The following is a 17,481-nucleotide window of genomic DNA, read 5'->3' on the forward strand; positions in this document are numbered from 1 at the left end:
CCAATCTCACTCACCCAACCCCTGCCAAAATTTCTGAAAGCCTAATTGGGGAACACTTATGGAACCATGTAAAATGTAATATTGATTCTAACCAATTTGGGGGTATGAAGGGTGTTTCTACAGTTGATGCATTTATTAGAATTGTATTTGAATGCTATGATGCTACTAATAAATGTAATGAATTGCATATATTACTTGTGGACTTTTAAAAAGCCTATGATCTAATCATAGAGAAAATTTCTCTATGATCTAATTGACCACAATATTGTTATCATTAAGCTCCAGTCTCTTGGTGTAGAACCATACATTATTGCTTGGGTTAGTTCGTTTCTTAGCAATAGGCTTAACTGGGTTAAGTTGGGTGATACTCTATACTGATTGGCTTGTACCGATGGAGGCTTGGCCCAAGGTACTTAATTGTTGGGTGTTATTATATTAATTATCTTTATTAAGATACCACTGTAGTAGAAAGTATAACTAAAAATCAAATCAGCAATCTGCAAAATGATGTTAACACTGGTCTGATAATAACCATATGAAGCTTAATGCCAATGTGGTAAGCTGTTAAGAAAGTTAAAACAGAATTTGAGCCACTCTCTATTGATAGTAATATTGATTGTGTTCCTGTAACTAAACTCCTCGGTCTAACTTTAAGCAGCAATTTATGATGGCAACCTCATAGAGTACTACAGTGTTACGTCACGATACCATGTGATACTACTCCGTTGCTATCGTTGCAAAATGTATTCAACCCGACGCCATTTTCGCCACTAACAAACCATCAATCCCAATTTCTAACATAATTATTAAGATGTTGTATCTTACTTTTTCTTTGATGATTAAATGTGTGTTCGATACTAATATAATGCGAGCTTTTATGTTTTTAGTACATTTTGATGGTAAAGTATTAGATTTTAAAATTCCTATTCCAGAAAGCTTATGTAGTCATTCAGGCATAATGAACGGTAATCTACATCTGTTGACAACAGAGAGCACCACCTGGTGTTGTGACGACATGACTGCGGTACTCTATATTGATAATTTTAAATTATTTTTATTGTCTAATAGACAATTAAAATGTTCAGGTGTTGATAACCATGTGTTATTGTTATTGTACAAGTCATGACCTGTATTAGAACACACGGTGCCAGTGTGGGGCCTGAATATCTTAAAGAAACCTTGTACATTAGATGATGACCCTGTTATTCCTCTCACTGTAAGAAGGGACACTGCAGGGGATATATCACCAAGGTTAAACACCCGGGCATGTACTTCATAAGCTACCTGATAAGACAAATATCAACTATAACCTTAGAGCTCCTAGAGAGTTCAAGTTGCCTAAAGTCAGAACAAAGAGGTTCCCTGACTTCATTTTAAATCATGGGGTATTTGCCAAGTGTTAAAGTCTCCCTCCCTGAGTTACCCCAACAACCCCCCCCCCCCCCTAAAAAAAAAAAAAGAAATACCCTGTAGGCTTCATTCAGTTTTGTACTCTGTATAATTGCTCATTTGTATGTCTCCCTTATTTATTCCCTTTTTGATTGTTTTTTTGTTCTACATTTCCCTTTTGTATTTTTGATGTTGAAATGTGTCCTGTTCTCTTATTTTGACAAAGTTAACAAGAGTATTTTAAATATTTTAAACATTTTTAATATTGTTACATTAAATTATTCTGTAAATTTCAAATTTTCCTTAAAGTTGCAATAATTTTTGAATCTAATAATAATAATAATAATAATTTTATCACTGGTGCCGGGAACAGTCACAAAAGTGGGGGGGGGGGGTAGGCCCCCAGTAGAAAAAAATGGGGAACCAATGGCCACCTGCCCCCTGTCTCTTATACACATCTAGATGTGTATAAGAGACAGTCTTCTTACAGCCCGGTACGACGGCTTGGTCAGCCAGGTAAAAAGATATGTACCAAACCAGGAAAGAGAATAGGCAAATAGCCTGAAAAAACAATTTGCAATCTTTCCTCACCTGACACAGATACAAAATTTAAACATACAGTAAGATAACAAACTAAAAATTGATAAAAATTAAGAGGCAAATGTCTAACCAATCAGATAAAAAAAGAAAACGGATAAAATGCTTAGCTTCCATACAATCGCTACACTGTCACTTTAACAAAATGGATTCCAGACAATTTAGTAACCACAAAGGATTGTCCACCACCCACTGTCTGATTGATATATATCACCATCTAGTGTCGGGTGCAGAAACCAAAAAATGTTAGCACTCTTTGCCATGTCCGTTATATCTGATTTCTTTTGACCGTGAGCTTGTTAAATGCTTCTATAAACTGCAATTTGATTTGTGAAAATTGACCTACATAAAACAAACATTTGAGTAGATAGAGAAAATTTATTAATTTTTTCTGCGAAGTTAGTCTCATGAACGACAATACACCACAACATCAGTAAAATTAATGTTGAAATGAAGAATATAATTTCAGTCTAATGTTAGTGCAAAATATCATTAGGCCTTTGTAATCACCGCACGATGCATGATTATTATTTTTTTTTTTTTCATGTGGGAAACTAATATTGGTAGGTCTACAGTAATAAAAAAACAGCACTGCATGTACAACTGTCTGCCCTGGTTCCTCTTTGTAGGATTGTAGTCGCTTTTTTCTGTACTCATTCTTGAATTGTGGCATTTGATGTTCTTTTTGTTTTGACGATTTTAATTGTTAATACATATGCAATTCAGCTCTGGCTGCCACGTATGTTTGTAGTGGTTGAATAAAACATACTGAAATATAACATTATACAGTAAAATGGCGTGTTCACTGGAACTGTCTTATGCGTGTTGTGTAACGCAAGTTTTTGTCAGATTGAGGGCAGTATAACATGGTTTACCATTATCACTACATTCCTTTCTTAAGTTAAGATTTAACTATGTAAATGGTTTATAATTATATCATTAATTATTTGAACATTAGGTAAATATTGGGTAACTGATTTATAAAAGTACTTTCCAAAAATTCAACATTTTAATTACATTAAATAATAACATTTATTGATAATCATCAAACCAATCATTTGAACTGAATTAAAGTAAACTAATACCAAATATGTGATTATAATTTTTTTTTCCTTCTCTGTTGTTAAGCGCCTCGAGGTTGTGTCATCGTGAGGCGCTATATAAATCCAGAATTATTATTATTATTATTAATTGTCCAAATGAACGAAGTTCAAACATATTGCAAATGTTCAAAAACAGAGTTCAATGTTCAGAATAAACATGCTTTCATGCTTCAACATGTACAATAAAATGTTCAAAAACAGAGTTCAATGCTTTAACGTTTAACAATGTCTCAAACTGTTCACAAAACAATGTCTCAAAAACTCAAAAGCTTGTATGACTATTAATAAGTCAATTTGTATATGTCAGTGTAATTTCTGGCACAATCTTCTCAGGTGTCTGCGATTGCGTCTTAAAAGATTTCCATTCTCAAGTTGTACAATGAAAGAGCGTGGTTCTGTACATTTTTTCACTACCTTTGCAGGCTTGTGTAGACTTATCTAGAATACGTGCATTGCTTCCTTCATTTAGTGGTCAAATTTTATGAGTGCGCTTATCTGCATACTGTATTTCTTCAGGAGTTGTGTTGCTTTTCGCAGTTTATCGCTATAATGCTCCTGCTGTGCATTATTTGCTGGCTGGTGACTTGGCAGTATTTTGTGATTGGTCGATTGAACATTAGTTCACCTGGACTTGGTATACCGGTGTCCAGTGGTGTAGCTCTTACATTCTGTAATGCTTTATTTATGTCTCCACCAGTTTTCAAGCATCTCTTTATGATAGGCTTTATGTAGCAATTTTGTCATTCAATAAACCCATTTGATGGAGGGTCTCCTGGGCTACTGGTGTTATGATCGATGCCCCATTCTGCACAGAATTCATCATACCACCGCTGGAAATGGGGCAGTTGTCAGAGAATATTTGAAAAACATTTTCCAAACTGAGCTCTTGCTCTTGCAGTTGTAGAGGCGAGTTTGTTTCAAAACTGGATACCTGCTGTAGTAGTAGGTAAGTATGAGAAAGTTCTTATTACCAATCTCGAAGAAAACAATAGCAAGCTTGATCCATGGTTTTGACGACTTTTTGTGCATCATCATTGGTTCCTTTGCTTGTTGGGGCTGTTGTTCTTGGCAAGCATGTCTGCATTTACTTTTTGGCCAGTACAGTATACACTTTCAGGAGTGAGCTTTCCTGTCTTTTCGATTCCTCGGTGTAATTCACGTAGTTGCAGTAAGATGGTGTTTCTCATATGTTTCTCTCAGAGTTTGGTAATCTTGATAGGACATCTGACAATATCATTTGCTTTCCAGGTCGGTATTTCAATTTGAAGTCATCGCCCATTATCTTGACTAGCATTCTCTGCAATCTGGGCAGTGCAGCACACAATGGCTTCATAACTATCACTTCCAGAGGTTTGTGATCAGTAATTATGTCAAAGGTCTCCCAAATAGATAGTGGTGAAATCTCTCAATCCCATGAACTACTCCAAGGCATTCTTGTTGAATATTACTGAAGTTAGATTGTGTGGGCGTTAGCATTTTACTAGCAAATGCAATTGGGAGATTCTTGCAACTGCTTGTTAGACTAGATCGTAACTCCTGTGGTCGTCATCCCATTCAAATAGTACATCTTGTTTAAGAAGGTCACGCAGAGGTGCTAACTTACTGTATCTGCCAAGTTTGGGATGTGATTAGACATGGAGATTACCATGCCAACAAAACATTACAGTTCCTGTTTATCACATGGCTGAGGCATATTTGTAATATCTCCTACCTTGTCTGGGTCACAGAGGACACACTTGTCAGTGTAGATGCATCCAAAACTTGATTCTGTCTATTTTCACTGTGCACTTTGCAGAGTTGAGTGCAAGACCATAGTCCTTCGCTAGCAGCCTAACTCAAGAAGGTTTGTATCATGCTCTTCTTTGGTTGTGCCATACACGATGATATCATCAGCAATTCCTACTGCACCTCAGCATTTGCTTAAAATCTCTCCGCTTTTTTCTTGAAACTTTGCAAATTCACTGGAGCGTATGGGAGTCGTGTAAAACAATATCAATCGAATGGTGTCTTGAAAGTAGCAAGTATTTGTGACTTTTCAGATAGTTTCACGCTCCACTAAGCTGCCTTTGCTTTCACAAAATTTGGATTAAGTTCGGAATTTCCATAGATATCATTTGAGTGCAGCGTTTAATTGATGAGGATCAAGGCAAACACGCAGGCTGCCATCGCTTTTAGTTACATATTGAGTGAGCAATACCAATCAGTGTGTCCTGTTACTTTCTTGAGGATCTCCTCAGATTCCATTTTACCTAGCTCTACTTTAATCTCTCTGTTTCATGTGGATTGAAAAGCATCTTGGGGCGTCAATATATGATTCTGCATCTTGTTTCAGATGTAGCTTGGTTGGTTCTTTAAACAGCCAACTCTATCAAAACATTCTGGAAAGTTTCACTGTAAATCATCAATAGAATTTATCTTCTTCAATGGCATATTACATTCAACAGGTTTACTGATGATGACATAATTAATGTCGAAATATTGAATCCCAACACGATGGCGTGTATTTCACTACTTGGAGTATGTATTATACTTTCTTATCTGAGATTAATCAGTGGACCTTTCGGTTTACAGGTTTACTGATTACAATATCATAGGCAGTGATGGCGCCAGGATCTGCACGATGGGGTGGGGGCTAAAGGCCCCGATGGGGAAGGGGTACTAGGCGAGCGAAGCGAGCCTCACTTGCTGTGCTGCCCCATTTCACTGTTCCCCAATAAATATCGATCTCATCTCTTAATCTTAATCTCTTAATGTTTTCCCTTGTTCTCTTAAAAAAAAAAAAACTACCATATTACATTACAATACTATCCTCCCATTATGGCGAAATCCAGGTTTTTCATAATCCATGAGATTGTGAATTATTAACAAAATTACAAATAAGAATAATGTCTTACTGTAAATTGTAAGGTCACCAATTTGTGACATTATACTAAGATGAATTAAGAAAACACTATGTCAGGAATGTCACAGTACAAGCTTTTTATTAAAAGTAAAGTTATAAATTTTGGAAATTCTGCCTGAAATCTGAAAACCATGAGGTTGCTCCCCGATCAAGATGTATTCCAAGCATCATGAGGATATCCAAATGAGCACTTGTCATAGTAGAACATAAACCATTTTTAATTATTCCCATTGAACAGGGGGCGGATCCAGAATTTTCCAAAACTGGGGGAGGGGGCGCATTTGTATTTTTTTTTTTAAATTTCAATACATAACATTAATATGCACTGACTTTTTAAAAAATAGTGTCAAAACAGCATTTTTGACAATGTTCTGATGACTTAAGTTCCAAAAAATATGTCAAGTTGCCACAGTTCTTTAGGTACTTTTTGATTTGCCTCGGACAGGCCTGATGACAAAATATGGTTCATTCATTCATCACAAAATGCAAGCTTTGGCAAGGTCTCTATTTTAGGCATTTCAGATGACATACGTTAAGTTTATTGACTGGCCTCCTCGCTAACGGTGTTTCACTCTTTACGGTACGCGTACACACCCTCCATACGTAAGAACATAAAAAGTAGGCAGAGCTCCGTCCCAGCTAGTTCCAGGTAGTGGGCGACTCAAAAAAAACTTTCAACAGTCACGCATGTGTGTACTGTATGTGTATTCATTTTACTTACAGGAGTTCCTTGGTATATCAGCATTCACTAGCTGCCACCATTTAATGATAGTCGTCTCATTAAACATATAAAACATCAAAGTTTTATTCAATAACACTGTACGTTATACCGTAAAATGACGTGTTCACTGGAACTGTCCTATGCGCGTTGCGCGTGTTGTGTAACAGCATGTTTTGGTAAAATTGATGACAGCATAATGTAGTTTACCATTAACACTAGAGGCGCTACAGCATTTTTAGTGCTGTTATTATACTGTGCAGCAGTCCTCGATGCCATCGGGAAAGATCCCAGATTTAACCGACCAATTAGCGTCGCTAAAGGAGTTGGCAATAGTGTGCAGCGATTTTTATGGAAACTAGGCTTTAACAGTTAATAAATAGTTATGTAGGTCTCTCTCCAATTAAAAACCACTTTTGGGACCAGGGTTCTCTCTTTAGCAACTGTTGTCTTTAATTAAAAACATAATTTTTAATAAAACAAAAGAGACATTCAGTAGAGGAAGGCCTGTATGTGCTAAAATTAAACAATTTTTTTTTTAAATTTTCTATCGATAATATTACCATTTATTTTGCTTTTTTTCGCCTCACGTTGGCAGGCTAAAGCCTTTGACAATGATTTTCCCAAGACCCTAATAACAGTTTGAGCCCGCACCATATTCGCAGCAGGGATGTCAGGTTCCTCAAGAGTTAAGAACTCCAAATAGAGTTGGCCACTAGTCAAATAGTGCCGGACTGTAGATGCAGTTCTTTGAGTTCTCAGTTGTTCAAGTTTGCTATATTTAGAATGAATATAATAAGAAAAAAAATAATAATTCAGTCACATGATACATCTTAATAACACATAATGAAACAGTTGTGAAAGCATCTGAACACAGTACTTGATGAATTATTTGTTACAAAGTTCTCAAGTTCTATGGAATGTCTGTAGTTGCTATACGGAAACATTGCCTAATTATAGACGCACAGAAATAGACAAAAATTCTGCAGAAATCTATCATAGGCCACAACCCATAAACAGATCTAGTGTCCAGAATGAATGACTTTTCCATCAGGATCTGTGGTAACATTGTACCTACAAAACTCTATATACTTGTCAGATTACCAATAAATTAGTGTAAACTACAAAAAAGGGGCCTGTAAATCTTCATGCTTTGCTTTTTGTTTCATGCTGTACCTGTAATTTAAGCAACTCACATTATAAAATTATTATTTATGGTATCTTGTCTTATTTTTCAATTAGTATTTAAAGTAATGCTAATAATAAATGTTGAAATGATTAGGATAGAGGTGATGACAATTAGTTTAAGATACAAAACTTACTGCCTTATAAACTTGCCATTAAAGATGTTGGAATAATCCCCATCACAGATGTAATGCAGCTCTGTAAGTGTTTGTTGACTGTTGCGTTTGCTGTGTCCACGTGTGTTCCGCAGATAGGCTACAAATGGATGGATTTCGGTGGCTTCTGAATGTAATGAATACAACAGTAAGATTCAAGATTCAAACCAAAACAACTGATAGTAGTTCAAATTGGTTCAAGAGGTAGTTATGTTGATAACATCAACGAAAACATTCAGTAAATTAACATCAATTGCGTTTGGTTTAAAAGATCAAAACAGTTCTACAATATGTGTATTGTTTTACTTGACAAAATATATTACAAAAGCATTATCAGACAGAGATCATTACCAAATACAATATTTATCAGCACCCATACATTAATCCTCTTCGTCCCAACTGGGACATAAGTGAAGTTTGGTGTTCATTTGCTAGGCACTACAGCCAGTGGTGTTGAGTTCAGGTAGTCCAATTTGGTGGAAAAGTGAAAATTAGTAGCCTGCTGGCATATCTTACAACACTCAAACCAGCCTCACCTCTTCATGGTGCACCCTAGGAAATATTACCTTCCAGCGAAAGGCTAATGAGGCTCTGGCTAAGTGAAGAAAACCATGAAATTAACCTTCCCTGCACTACAGTGTGCTAAAACCCGCGCAGCTCAAAAAAGTGTTACAGAAAAACACCCACACATAACAGACCTAATTGATTGATTGATTGATTGATTGAGTAGAAGTGAGTCACTGTATTCTATTGATTAATTGATGATTAATTAACTACACAATATACTGAAGAAAAAGTACTATAAAATTGATTATAATAGTTGGAACCTTACCTTTTTTTCGTCTTTTCATTAGTTTTCTGTAATCCGATTCATACTTCTATAAGAGATTGATAAGAACATTTGTAATTTATATATTTTCCTTTTTATGTAATTTTCAGTATTGAATTTTGATAGGGTGGAATTAGGTTTGATAGTATGATTCTAATATGTTAAGACAAAATATTACATAGTGTTGTCTTCTACAATTTATAAATTAAAGCATGAAATACCAAGCATAAGGTACCATTAACTTCACAGAAATAGCATTTGCAATGAGAGAGTACATAAATGTGCCATTTCAACAATTTTTTTTATAATTTTGAAATACATGTATGAAGTTTTAGTGCTTAACAAAGTCTTAGTTGTTTTGCTTTACTGTAGTCAATACAGTACCTGTAGTTTATGAACTACACGAAGATGCCTGTCGAGCCTAACCACAGAGCTGCCACATTTTCCGCACTGGGTCAATTTTCGGGTTTTACCCAATTTTTCCATCTCCCTAGTAAATTTAGTTAAATAAAACAAAATGTTACATTGCTACTTACATTGGCTTATACTTGGGCAGTTTCAATAAGTATTCAGAGAAATGCTATTAACATTAGTCATAGACTGAGGATGACTGTTGTGAAAACTCTTAAAATCTCTGGCATTTTAAAATTATTTAATATAATTTATTTAATCCATAAAATTTGATATAAATACACATCTTATTTTGACAGCAGGCATATGCAATGCCACAAAAAAATGTTATATGCACGTCAAAATTGTAGAGTACGCAAATTGACTGCAGTGTGAGTCTGCCTAAACCAAAAATTCAACTTCATTATTTTAAGTTCCTTTACCATATTTATCCAAATACCAAGCATAAGGTACCATTAACTTCACAGAAATAGCATTTGCAATGAGAGAGTACATAAATGTGCCATTTCAACAATTTTTTTTATAATTTTCGAGGGAAGTGTTTATGCACAATGAGGCTCTGGAGGGGAATTTTGTTTTCGAGAGGGGTGTTTACCCCTCTCGAAAACAAAATTCCCCTCCAGAGCCTCATTGTGCATAAACACTTCCCTCAACAAAACTGAGGAAGCAACATCATTTTCAACACTCCATTACTGTTCTACTTGGCAGTTTCCTAACCTGGTTGGAATTTGTAAGTTTTTATGATCACGCAATACACATTTTGACGGTAATTAGTGTGTTGTAGGTCCAAATTTACAGTGAAATTAAGGGGCGTTTATTGGAGTATATACGTATCCACCAAATAAATGTCCCCCTTCAAAGCCCCTCCCAACAATAAATGCCTTGGGCATTTATTTGAATTAATATATATTTTTTCTTTGTGTTTTAATACTTACTTTGCTTTCATCTCCACCAAGCATGCTTTTCGGTAATTATCTGAGACCCTGTGTTTTTGTTTTATGTGTCTGGACACATTCACTAAACTTTTGCCGCACAAGGGACATGCCTACCCATAAAATGAATAAAATTACACTAAATTTATGTAGTTTATATGTCTATATATATATATATATATGTGTCCTGTCTCTTATACACATCTAGATGTGTATAAGAGACAGGTGTACTGTATGTGTGTAACTTACACGATTTCAATTTTCACTTAATTCTCAGTACTTTATTTTTAAATCTGATTTCTCCACTTAGCCTCTTTTTGGCTACGATAGTTTAATAATTTATAAACATGAGTTTCGATAACAATAGAATATAGGAAATGAACACTATGTATGATTTTAGAAACACTTATATTTCGACCTATCCCCAGGTCTTTATCAAGGTACATAAAAAAAACTAGCAAACAGTGGACACACATAACCACTGTGGGAGGAGTTAAAGAATAAACAATGCGGATTATAATGAGAGTAATTAAAATCGGGTATACATTAATAATAATAAACAGTTTGTAATGAGAACGGAGATTAATAGTCGTTCCCACATTATGCTAACAGTAAAATAAACAGATATTATATTGACCAAAATTTAAAATAAAAACAGGAAAATATACAGAAACATAGCATAACATTTAGGCCACAATGAACGCAAGTATAAAATATGTGATATAATCAAAGTGTAATGTCTATGGCGAGTTAAATAAATATAATAGTCAAAATGAATTTATATTATGAAAAAGTATAATGAAAAAGAGTGTAGAATAGCTACATCAGGAAGATAAAAAATAAATAAAATACATGTTACAATAAAACCACTCAAAATAATAATACACTAATGTGATAAATGAATGAAATAAAAAAGATAGGCCAAAATACACGGATGAATAAAAATATGTCTAGGTCTGAATCTCAGCTTAGCAATAATGTCTTAAGTCAAGAAAGTTAAGATGTCCCTAATAAATATCTTAAGCTGATTTATTACCCAATCTTGGCAAAATTTTCGCTTAAAAAATCGTCTTAGATGGTGTCAACGTACAAAAGACTTTCTAATTTTAAGCAATTTTTAATCTAAGCAATATGGATAAATTTGGCTTAAGCAAAAAAATGGACTTAAGACAAATTTAAGCTGACTTCTAGTTTGATAAATATGGCCCCTGAATTGCAAATAGGTATGAGTGATCAAAAGCAAAAACCAAAAAATAACAATGAAAATCAAACAGTAGCCGGGATATGACAAAAATAAACAACATAATTAATGATATAATAATAAGTTGTGATCAAAAAATAACAATGAAAATCAAACAGTAGCTGGGATATGACAAAAATAAACAACATAATTAATGATATAATAATAAGTTGTGATCAAAAAAAAGGGGAAAAAATGGCAACCATAAGAATGATGTTAGTGGTGGCTGAATGTGCAATTGCTAATGATACCAAGATATTTGTTAAGGCCAAAGAGGTGGGTTTTGTATTTGAGAATATATTTGAGTTCATTAATTTTTCTGTCCGATTGAGACTTGAAATTACCCGGTGATAATGGCATATTTCATGTTGTTGATACATGGTTATGAAATGCTCAGCAACAGGGAATCCGGGGAGATTTTTGCGGATAGAGCCACCCTTGGTAAAAGCCAACCCTGTCAAAAGCCATCCAACAATGGATCATAACATTGTAAGGTGGAGATGCACAATGGGGTGTATGTCTTGATGTTGGTCTACAACAGGTTTCGGCTGTGCTAGGATCTGTTTTTATCAGACATATTTTATTCTTTTGTGTATTATGAATTAGAAACTGGGTGTAGACTACCTAGGCATAAACATTCAGTACTCCAAATACAAAACTTCATACTTCTCATAATTATGCAATTGAGTGATTTCTAGAAATATATTTTTTCTTTACAGTCAACATTTCATTTACTCTTTTTTTGTGTCATTTTATATTATATCAATATATACATATAATACTACAGTATAATTTAAATATAGCATTGTGACCATATTTTTGGAAGTTTCTTGAATTACTTTTATTCAAACAAAACAATTATTTACTCAAATAAAATATTATTTTTGTTACTTTATTATTACCATTACTATTACTAATATCATTATAATATTATTCAATTTTTATTGGAAGTTTCTTAAATTACTTTTTTCCTTTGTAATATCTACAGTAGTATTTACTTACTATCATATGATATTTTGTGATATTTTTAAATGCAATGGCTATATCTTTTTGGCCAATAACAAACCTTGAATTAATTTCTGTTGATAGGAGAATGTAATGAAATAAAAGTAAGAACAGTGAAATAAAACTGTAAAGAATCATATTTGTTATTTTTATTTTCTTTATAATAATTATTATCATTATTCAATTATTATTATTTAATTATTATTATTATTATTATTTAATTATTATTATTATTATTATTATTATTATTGTTCTTCTTGTTGTTTTTAATATTATTATTATTAGTGAAAATGTTACCTTTCAGAGTCTTTGTTTTTCTGAGTCTGAGCTTTCGCTGTTGTCACAACAGCATCATTCAGGGAACTACCTTACTGGTTCTGATTTTTCTTTACCAGTATTGTCCCTCACGGTACATTACTTCCATGTTTTACATTTGTATGCAAACAACGGAGTCAGATAGTAGTATACATGTTATTATTATCATTATTATTATTATTATTATTATTATTATTACTATTATTATTATTATTATTATTATTTTAGGGTGCTGATTCCAAAAATTACGGGAACCACAATGGTACTCCAACCGTTCCCGCTAAAATGGCGAAAAACATAATGGCTGCCAAAAAACATGTTTTTTTACAATAAAACAACCTCAAATGTCTCAATTGTCATGATCTTGGTGTCTAAACCTATGTTTATTAGGTCAAGGAATCCAATAGAACATAAATTTAAGCCCCAATTGCGGAACAAACTGTGGATATAAAAGTCACATTATTATGTTATTCTGTCTTCGTAAAGAAAATAAAAAGTAATAAATACAAGATTTTTTTTCTTCTTGTATGTAGAACATCTGCTTTCTACTGGCTAAATATTATCTTATTCTCTGATGCACTGTCCTGAACAGAAGCACAATTGTGTACAACAAGATTTGCTCTGACACACTTGCATCGTTTTGTGCAAGATTTTTTGCATCCGCATTTTAACAGTTCTTGACAGTCTTCAGCTGCCTCTGGAAGAGTGGTCCAGAATTGAGTCCATGAGCCATCATCTTTCACCCTCTCCCAGCCCCATTTACCTGGTGATGGAACATGTGGCTTTCCTATAAGTGACTGTCCCCAGATGTGCCCTGCTTGATAAGCAGCCCGGTTCACATGTTGTTCCAGTGCATTCAGTGTTGGAGGAATGTTTTCCATCTTATGGTTGTGAATGAATAACTGCTTCCTGGCTTCATTTACATATGGTTAATTGATGATGTTCGCTGATACAGGAGAACAACAAATCTCTCTATTTGGTCCAAGTCCTCAGGTGATACCTGGCTTGGAGCATTAGATAACCGAGCAAAAACAGAGTTTAAATGAGGCATACTGCGCCAAACAGCCCAAGCTGTTTTTTTCCCAATTCCATGAAAAGGAGAAACAGTATCGATCACATCCTGATATTGCGTGCATGAACAAAAGACCCCATGATGCATCGTTGCCTAATTCAGCTGCAATTAGGTGACAGGGGATGTAATTTAGTTTAGAACCATGACCAGAGGCTATCCATAATTCACAGTTATGTAAAACACTTGATACAGCAATTGCGAGTACTACTACATCAGTATCTGCTGTATGTATCATCAATTTAGTAAATCCATGATGGAACGCATGGGAAGCATGAAACATGAGTCGTGTATCCGCTTCTTCATGAGAGCACCACAAATCTGCAAGGTCATCTATGGAAGATGATACAGCATCCTGGCTATAGGTGGAGATAAATTGCTTATGTTGAGGAGGATGAAAGTCCTTTATTGCATTGGCCAAAAGTTTGAAGAGACTATCTTTGTTAGCATCACAGCAAAGAAAGTTCTTCCAGTTAAATGGGATAGTTGTGTTGTTGGCGACCAGGAGATGGTTTCCGGATCCACGATTCTTTCGTGTTTCTGCTTTTAGGCTGTCTTCCCAGTAGACATCCCAGACAACATCTTCCCGCAAAACGTCTTGTAGGGCCGTTCTATATAGGGCAAAAATATCAATTGTGAATAATCCTGAAATGTTTTCACTGAAAGCTGGGATTTTTTTGGGTCAAGCATATGTACAAAAGTGGCACCATCAACAATTCTAACATCGACTTTGGGAATACATTCCTTTTGAGGTTGGCCTACCAACGGATATAAGCACTTCCTTAAATCAGAATTAAATGGTTTGATGTATGGTGTTATTTGATGCCAACGATGGGGGCCAGGCATAATTTTCATGTCTGAAGAAGGCATCCAAATCACCATTTCTAGCTTGACATGAAATATACATCCGTGAGAAAAGATGGACATCATTTCAAAGGTTAGAGATTTTCGAAGTGGACTTTGGTTTCTTATGAGAATTAGAATTTAGGAGTGGTAAATTGTTCTTGTGTATGGAGTCACTGAATGCAGTAATATTATCATAGACACGTTCTGCAGCAAATTTCTGGTACTGTGCTTTGCCTATGTCTTCTGCAGTCTTTATGGTATGCACCTCATAGTTGGACATTATATGTTTGGTGTCAAGTGCATAGAGGTCTGTGCTTGTATCAGAAAATGGGTTTCCAATTTCCATAATAATATCAACTACACTTTTGACATGAGTAAGGAAACATCTCTGGACACTTGGAATTTGTTCATGATGACGCTCTGTATCTTTTCTTTTCATTGACATTTTATCTTCATACTCTGTCAGTAGTCTAGATGTCTCTGGACCTGCCACCATCCACCGTCTTAGTGCTGCTTCATTTTCAGTTATACCTATCACCTCCATCTCCCTTCACCATTGCATTTAGTTGCTCATGAACTTGATCATGGGCAAGTGCCGAGAATTTGTGTCTGGATTTATGTGTAACAAAGTTCCCTTTGAGAAACTCTGCATGAGTAGTAGGGCAGTTAACATTGAGAGCAAGCAGATCTCCTACATGAACGGTCATCCAGCGAGTGTAATGGTAGTGGTCAAGAGCAAACATTCATGGAATAAACTTTTTAAGTGACTCCACATAGGATACAAAATTTTGTTGACGCTGTGATCTAAGAAACTGAGGAAAGAGGAGTTCCAATTTCCAAACTTTGTACCAGTAGTCGAACTGAGGGTGCTGTGACGCTACCTGTTTACACCACTCATCAAATTGTAGTTTATCATCTGTGTTGACTTGATACTGAGCATATGACCTATGAAGGAGAATGAACAGGGCACCACATGTTACTTGATGGCCCCATTGACCTCTAGATGTGTGAGCCTTTCTGCAGGCCATCAGTTGTAACATTAGCTGAAGTCATCAGATAGGTCCAACCACTTCCATCAAGCCAGTTGGCAATTACTTTCAATATCGCCATTTCAATGTGAAGATCCCCAGTACCACATATTTTTTTTCTCCATATACATCAGCACATTTCCACTGAATTCTTTTGGCGATAGAATACAATGGCTGATCAACAGTGAGTACTGGTATTTGCCCTGGATTTACACGAGTCGTAATCTGTTGGATGATATTCATTCCATGTTTAACCATAGCAGGTGTGTGTGCACTATCACGAAACAATGGAAGCAGAGAGATGATTGCAGGAGGCTTGGGTACAGAATCCTGTAAGCTGGCGAAGAAGGCTGACCATGATATGTCCACAAGATCCTTTTGGATTTCATTAACAAACCAAAGCATTTGAATTTCATCTTCATCCTTGTATACAGAAATTGGAATTATTTGGACATCTTTTACTGGTGGGATGACATTATCAGAGAGGGAGAATGGTGGAACATTAGTGTATGACTCTGGTAAAGACTTGATTGACTTTGACTTTGGTTGGTCTGTGTTTTCTGGAACCCTCTGAAGGACTCTAACAACACCAGAATTGTCATCGGTGATATTGATATTGCTGTGCCATGGAAAGAATCACAACTTGAAGTAGATGGGATCTATGTTATCAAGGTTTCCAGCAGTGAACAGTTTATCTCTGAGAGATGAAGGACAGACACTGCCTTCATGATCATATATGTCGATTACTCTGTTAGCTTCCTCAGTTGACAGTTGCAGAACTCGGTCATACGACACCGACAGACCTTTCTGAAAGAGAATGTCAATGAGCTCACATTTACGTGTTCTGTTGTGAATGAGTAGACGAATGTATAGCGGGAGAACAGTCTCCCGGTCTATGTTATGCCGTATTGCTATAGAATCTTTCCGAAATTGTTTGATAGCATTAAAAACAATTAACTGTGTGATGGATGAGGTAGCTGCACTTAACTCATAGTCATCAATATGTTGTTTAGCATTTGAGCCACCAAGGATCATCCCGACTAAAACAGATAAAGAAGTTGGTAGATTGTCATATTGCTCATCACATAAAGAACCATCATAGTGGTATTTGTTCTCAAATACTTCTTTGCGAATAATCTTCGCCACTCTCATCAGCATAACAGCTTCTTCATCGGTATTAAACTGGCACGCATCTAGCCGCAGGGACGTAGCCAGGATTTTGAAAGGGGGGGAGCCGTTATGCGAATTACGTATGACCCCGGCGGGGTCAAGGGGGCGAATCCCCCTGTGAAGTAGCGCAATCTGAACGTTCTTCAATCTGAACTGTTTGAGAGGATAAAGTGAAAATTGCAATAGACGCATTATAAATAAGCGCAAAAATAATTATATAATAAATCAACAGTGGCAGATCCAGGAATTCAAAAGAGAGGTGAACCAGGGAGGGACTTTCACAGACCGAGGAACCACCCACCCCAAATAAATCAACAGTGGCAGATCCAGGAATTCGAAAGAGAGGTGAATCAGGGAGGGACTTTCACAGACCGAGGAACCACCCAGCTGAGCTGAGGTAAGAAAATTTATGATTAGGGCATCTCTAGATGGCCGGAAATTACACTCTCGCACTTCAATTTTGAATATATTTTTCCTTTTTTTTCCTTAAAAAATGAAGGGGGGAGGGGGAGTGCCTTGAATCCACCTCTGCTCAAAACATTCTTTATCCAGAATAGTCATAATCACGAAAAAGGGACATGAAAAAC

General features: G+C 35.5%; 1 protein-coding gene across 1 annotated transcript in view; it reads right to left on the reverse strand.

The window, feature by feature from the left end:
* Positions 1-7,223: 7,223 nt before the first annotated feature.
* Positions 7,224-17,481, reverse strand: part of LOC117103580 — a 17,628-nt gene continuing 7,370 nt past the window's right edge. The window contains exons 6-10 of the mRNA XM_033244163.1: positions 10,225-10,334; positions 9,263-9,368; positions 8,882-8,927; positions 8,032-8,176; positions 7,224-7,484 (exon numbers count right to left, since the gene is read on the reverse strand). Of these exons, the coding sequence (XP_033100054.1) occupies positions 7,232-7,484; positions 8,032-8,176; positions 8,882-8,927; positions 9,263-9,368; positions 10,225-10,235 (561 nt within the window). The 5' untranslated portion in view covers positions 10,236-10,334 and the 3' untranslated portion in view covers positions 7,224-7,231. The remainder of the gene's footprint in view (positions 7,485-8,031; positions 8,177-8,881; positions 8,928-9,262; positions 9,369-10,224; positions 10,335-17,481) is intronic.

This window comes from Anneissia japonica, unplaced genomic scaffold (assembly GCF_011630105.1).
Source record: "Anneissia japonica isolate Jap-2015-1 unplaced genomic scaffold, ASM1163010v1 scaffold6792_len961167_cov158, whole genome shotgun sequence".
Classification (NCBI taxonomy): Eukaryota; Metazoa; Echinodermata; class Crinoidea; order Comatulida; family Comatulidae; genus Anneissia; species Anneissia japonica.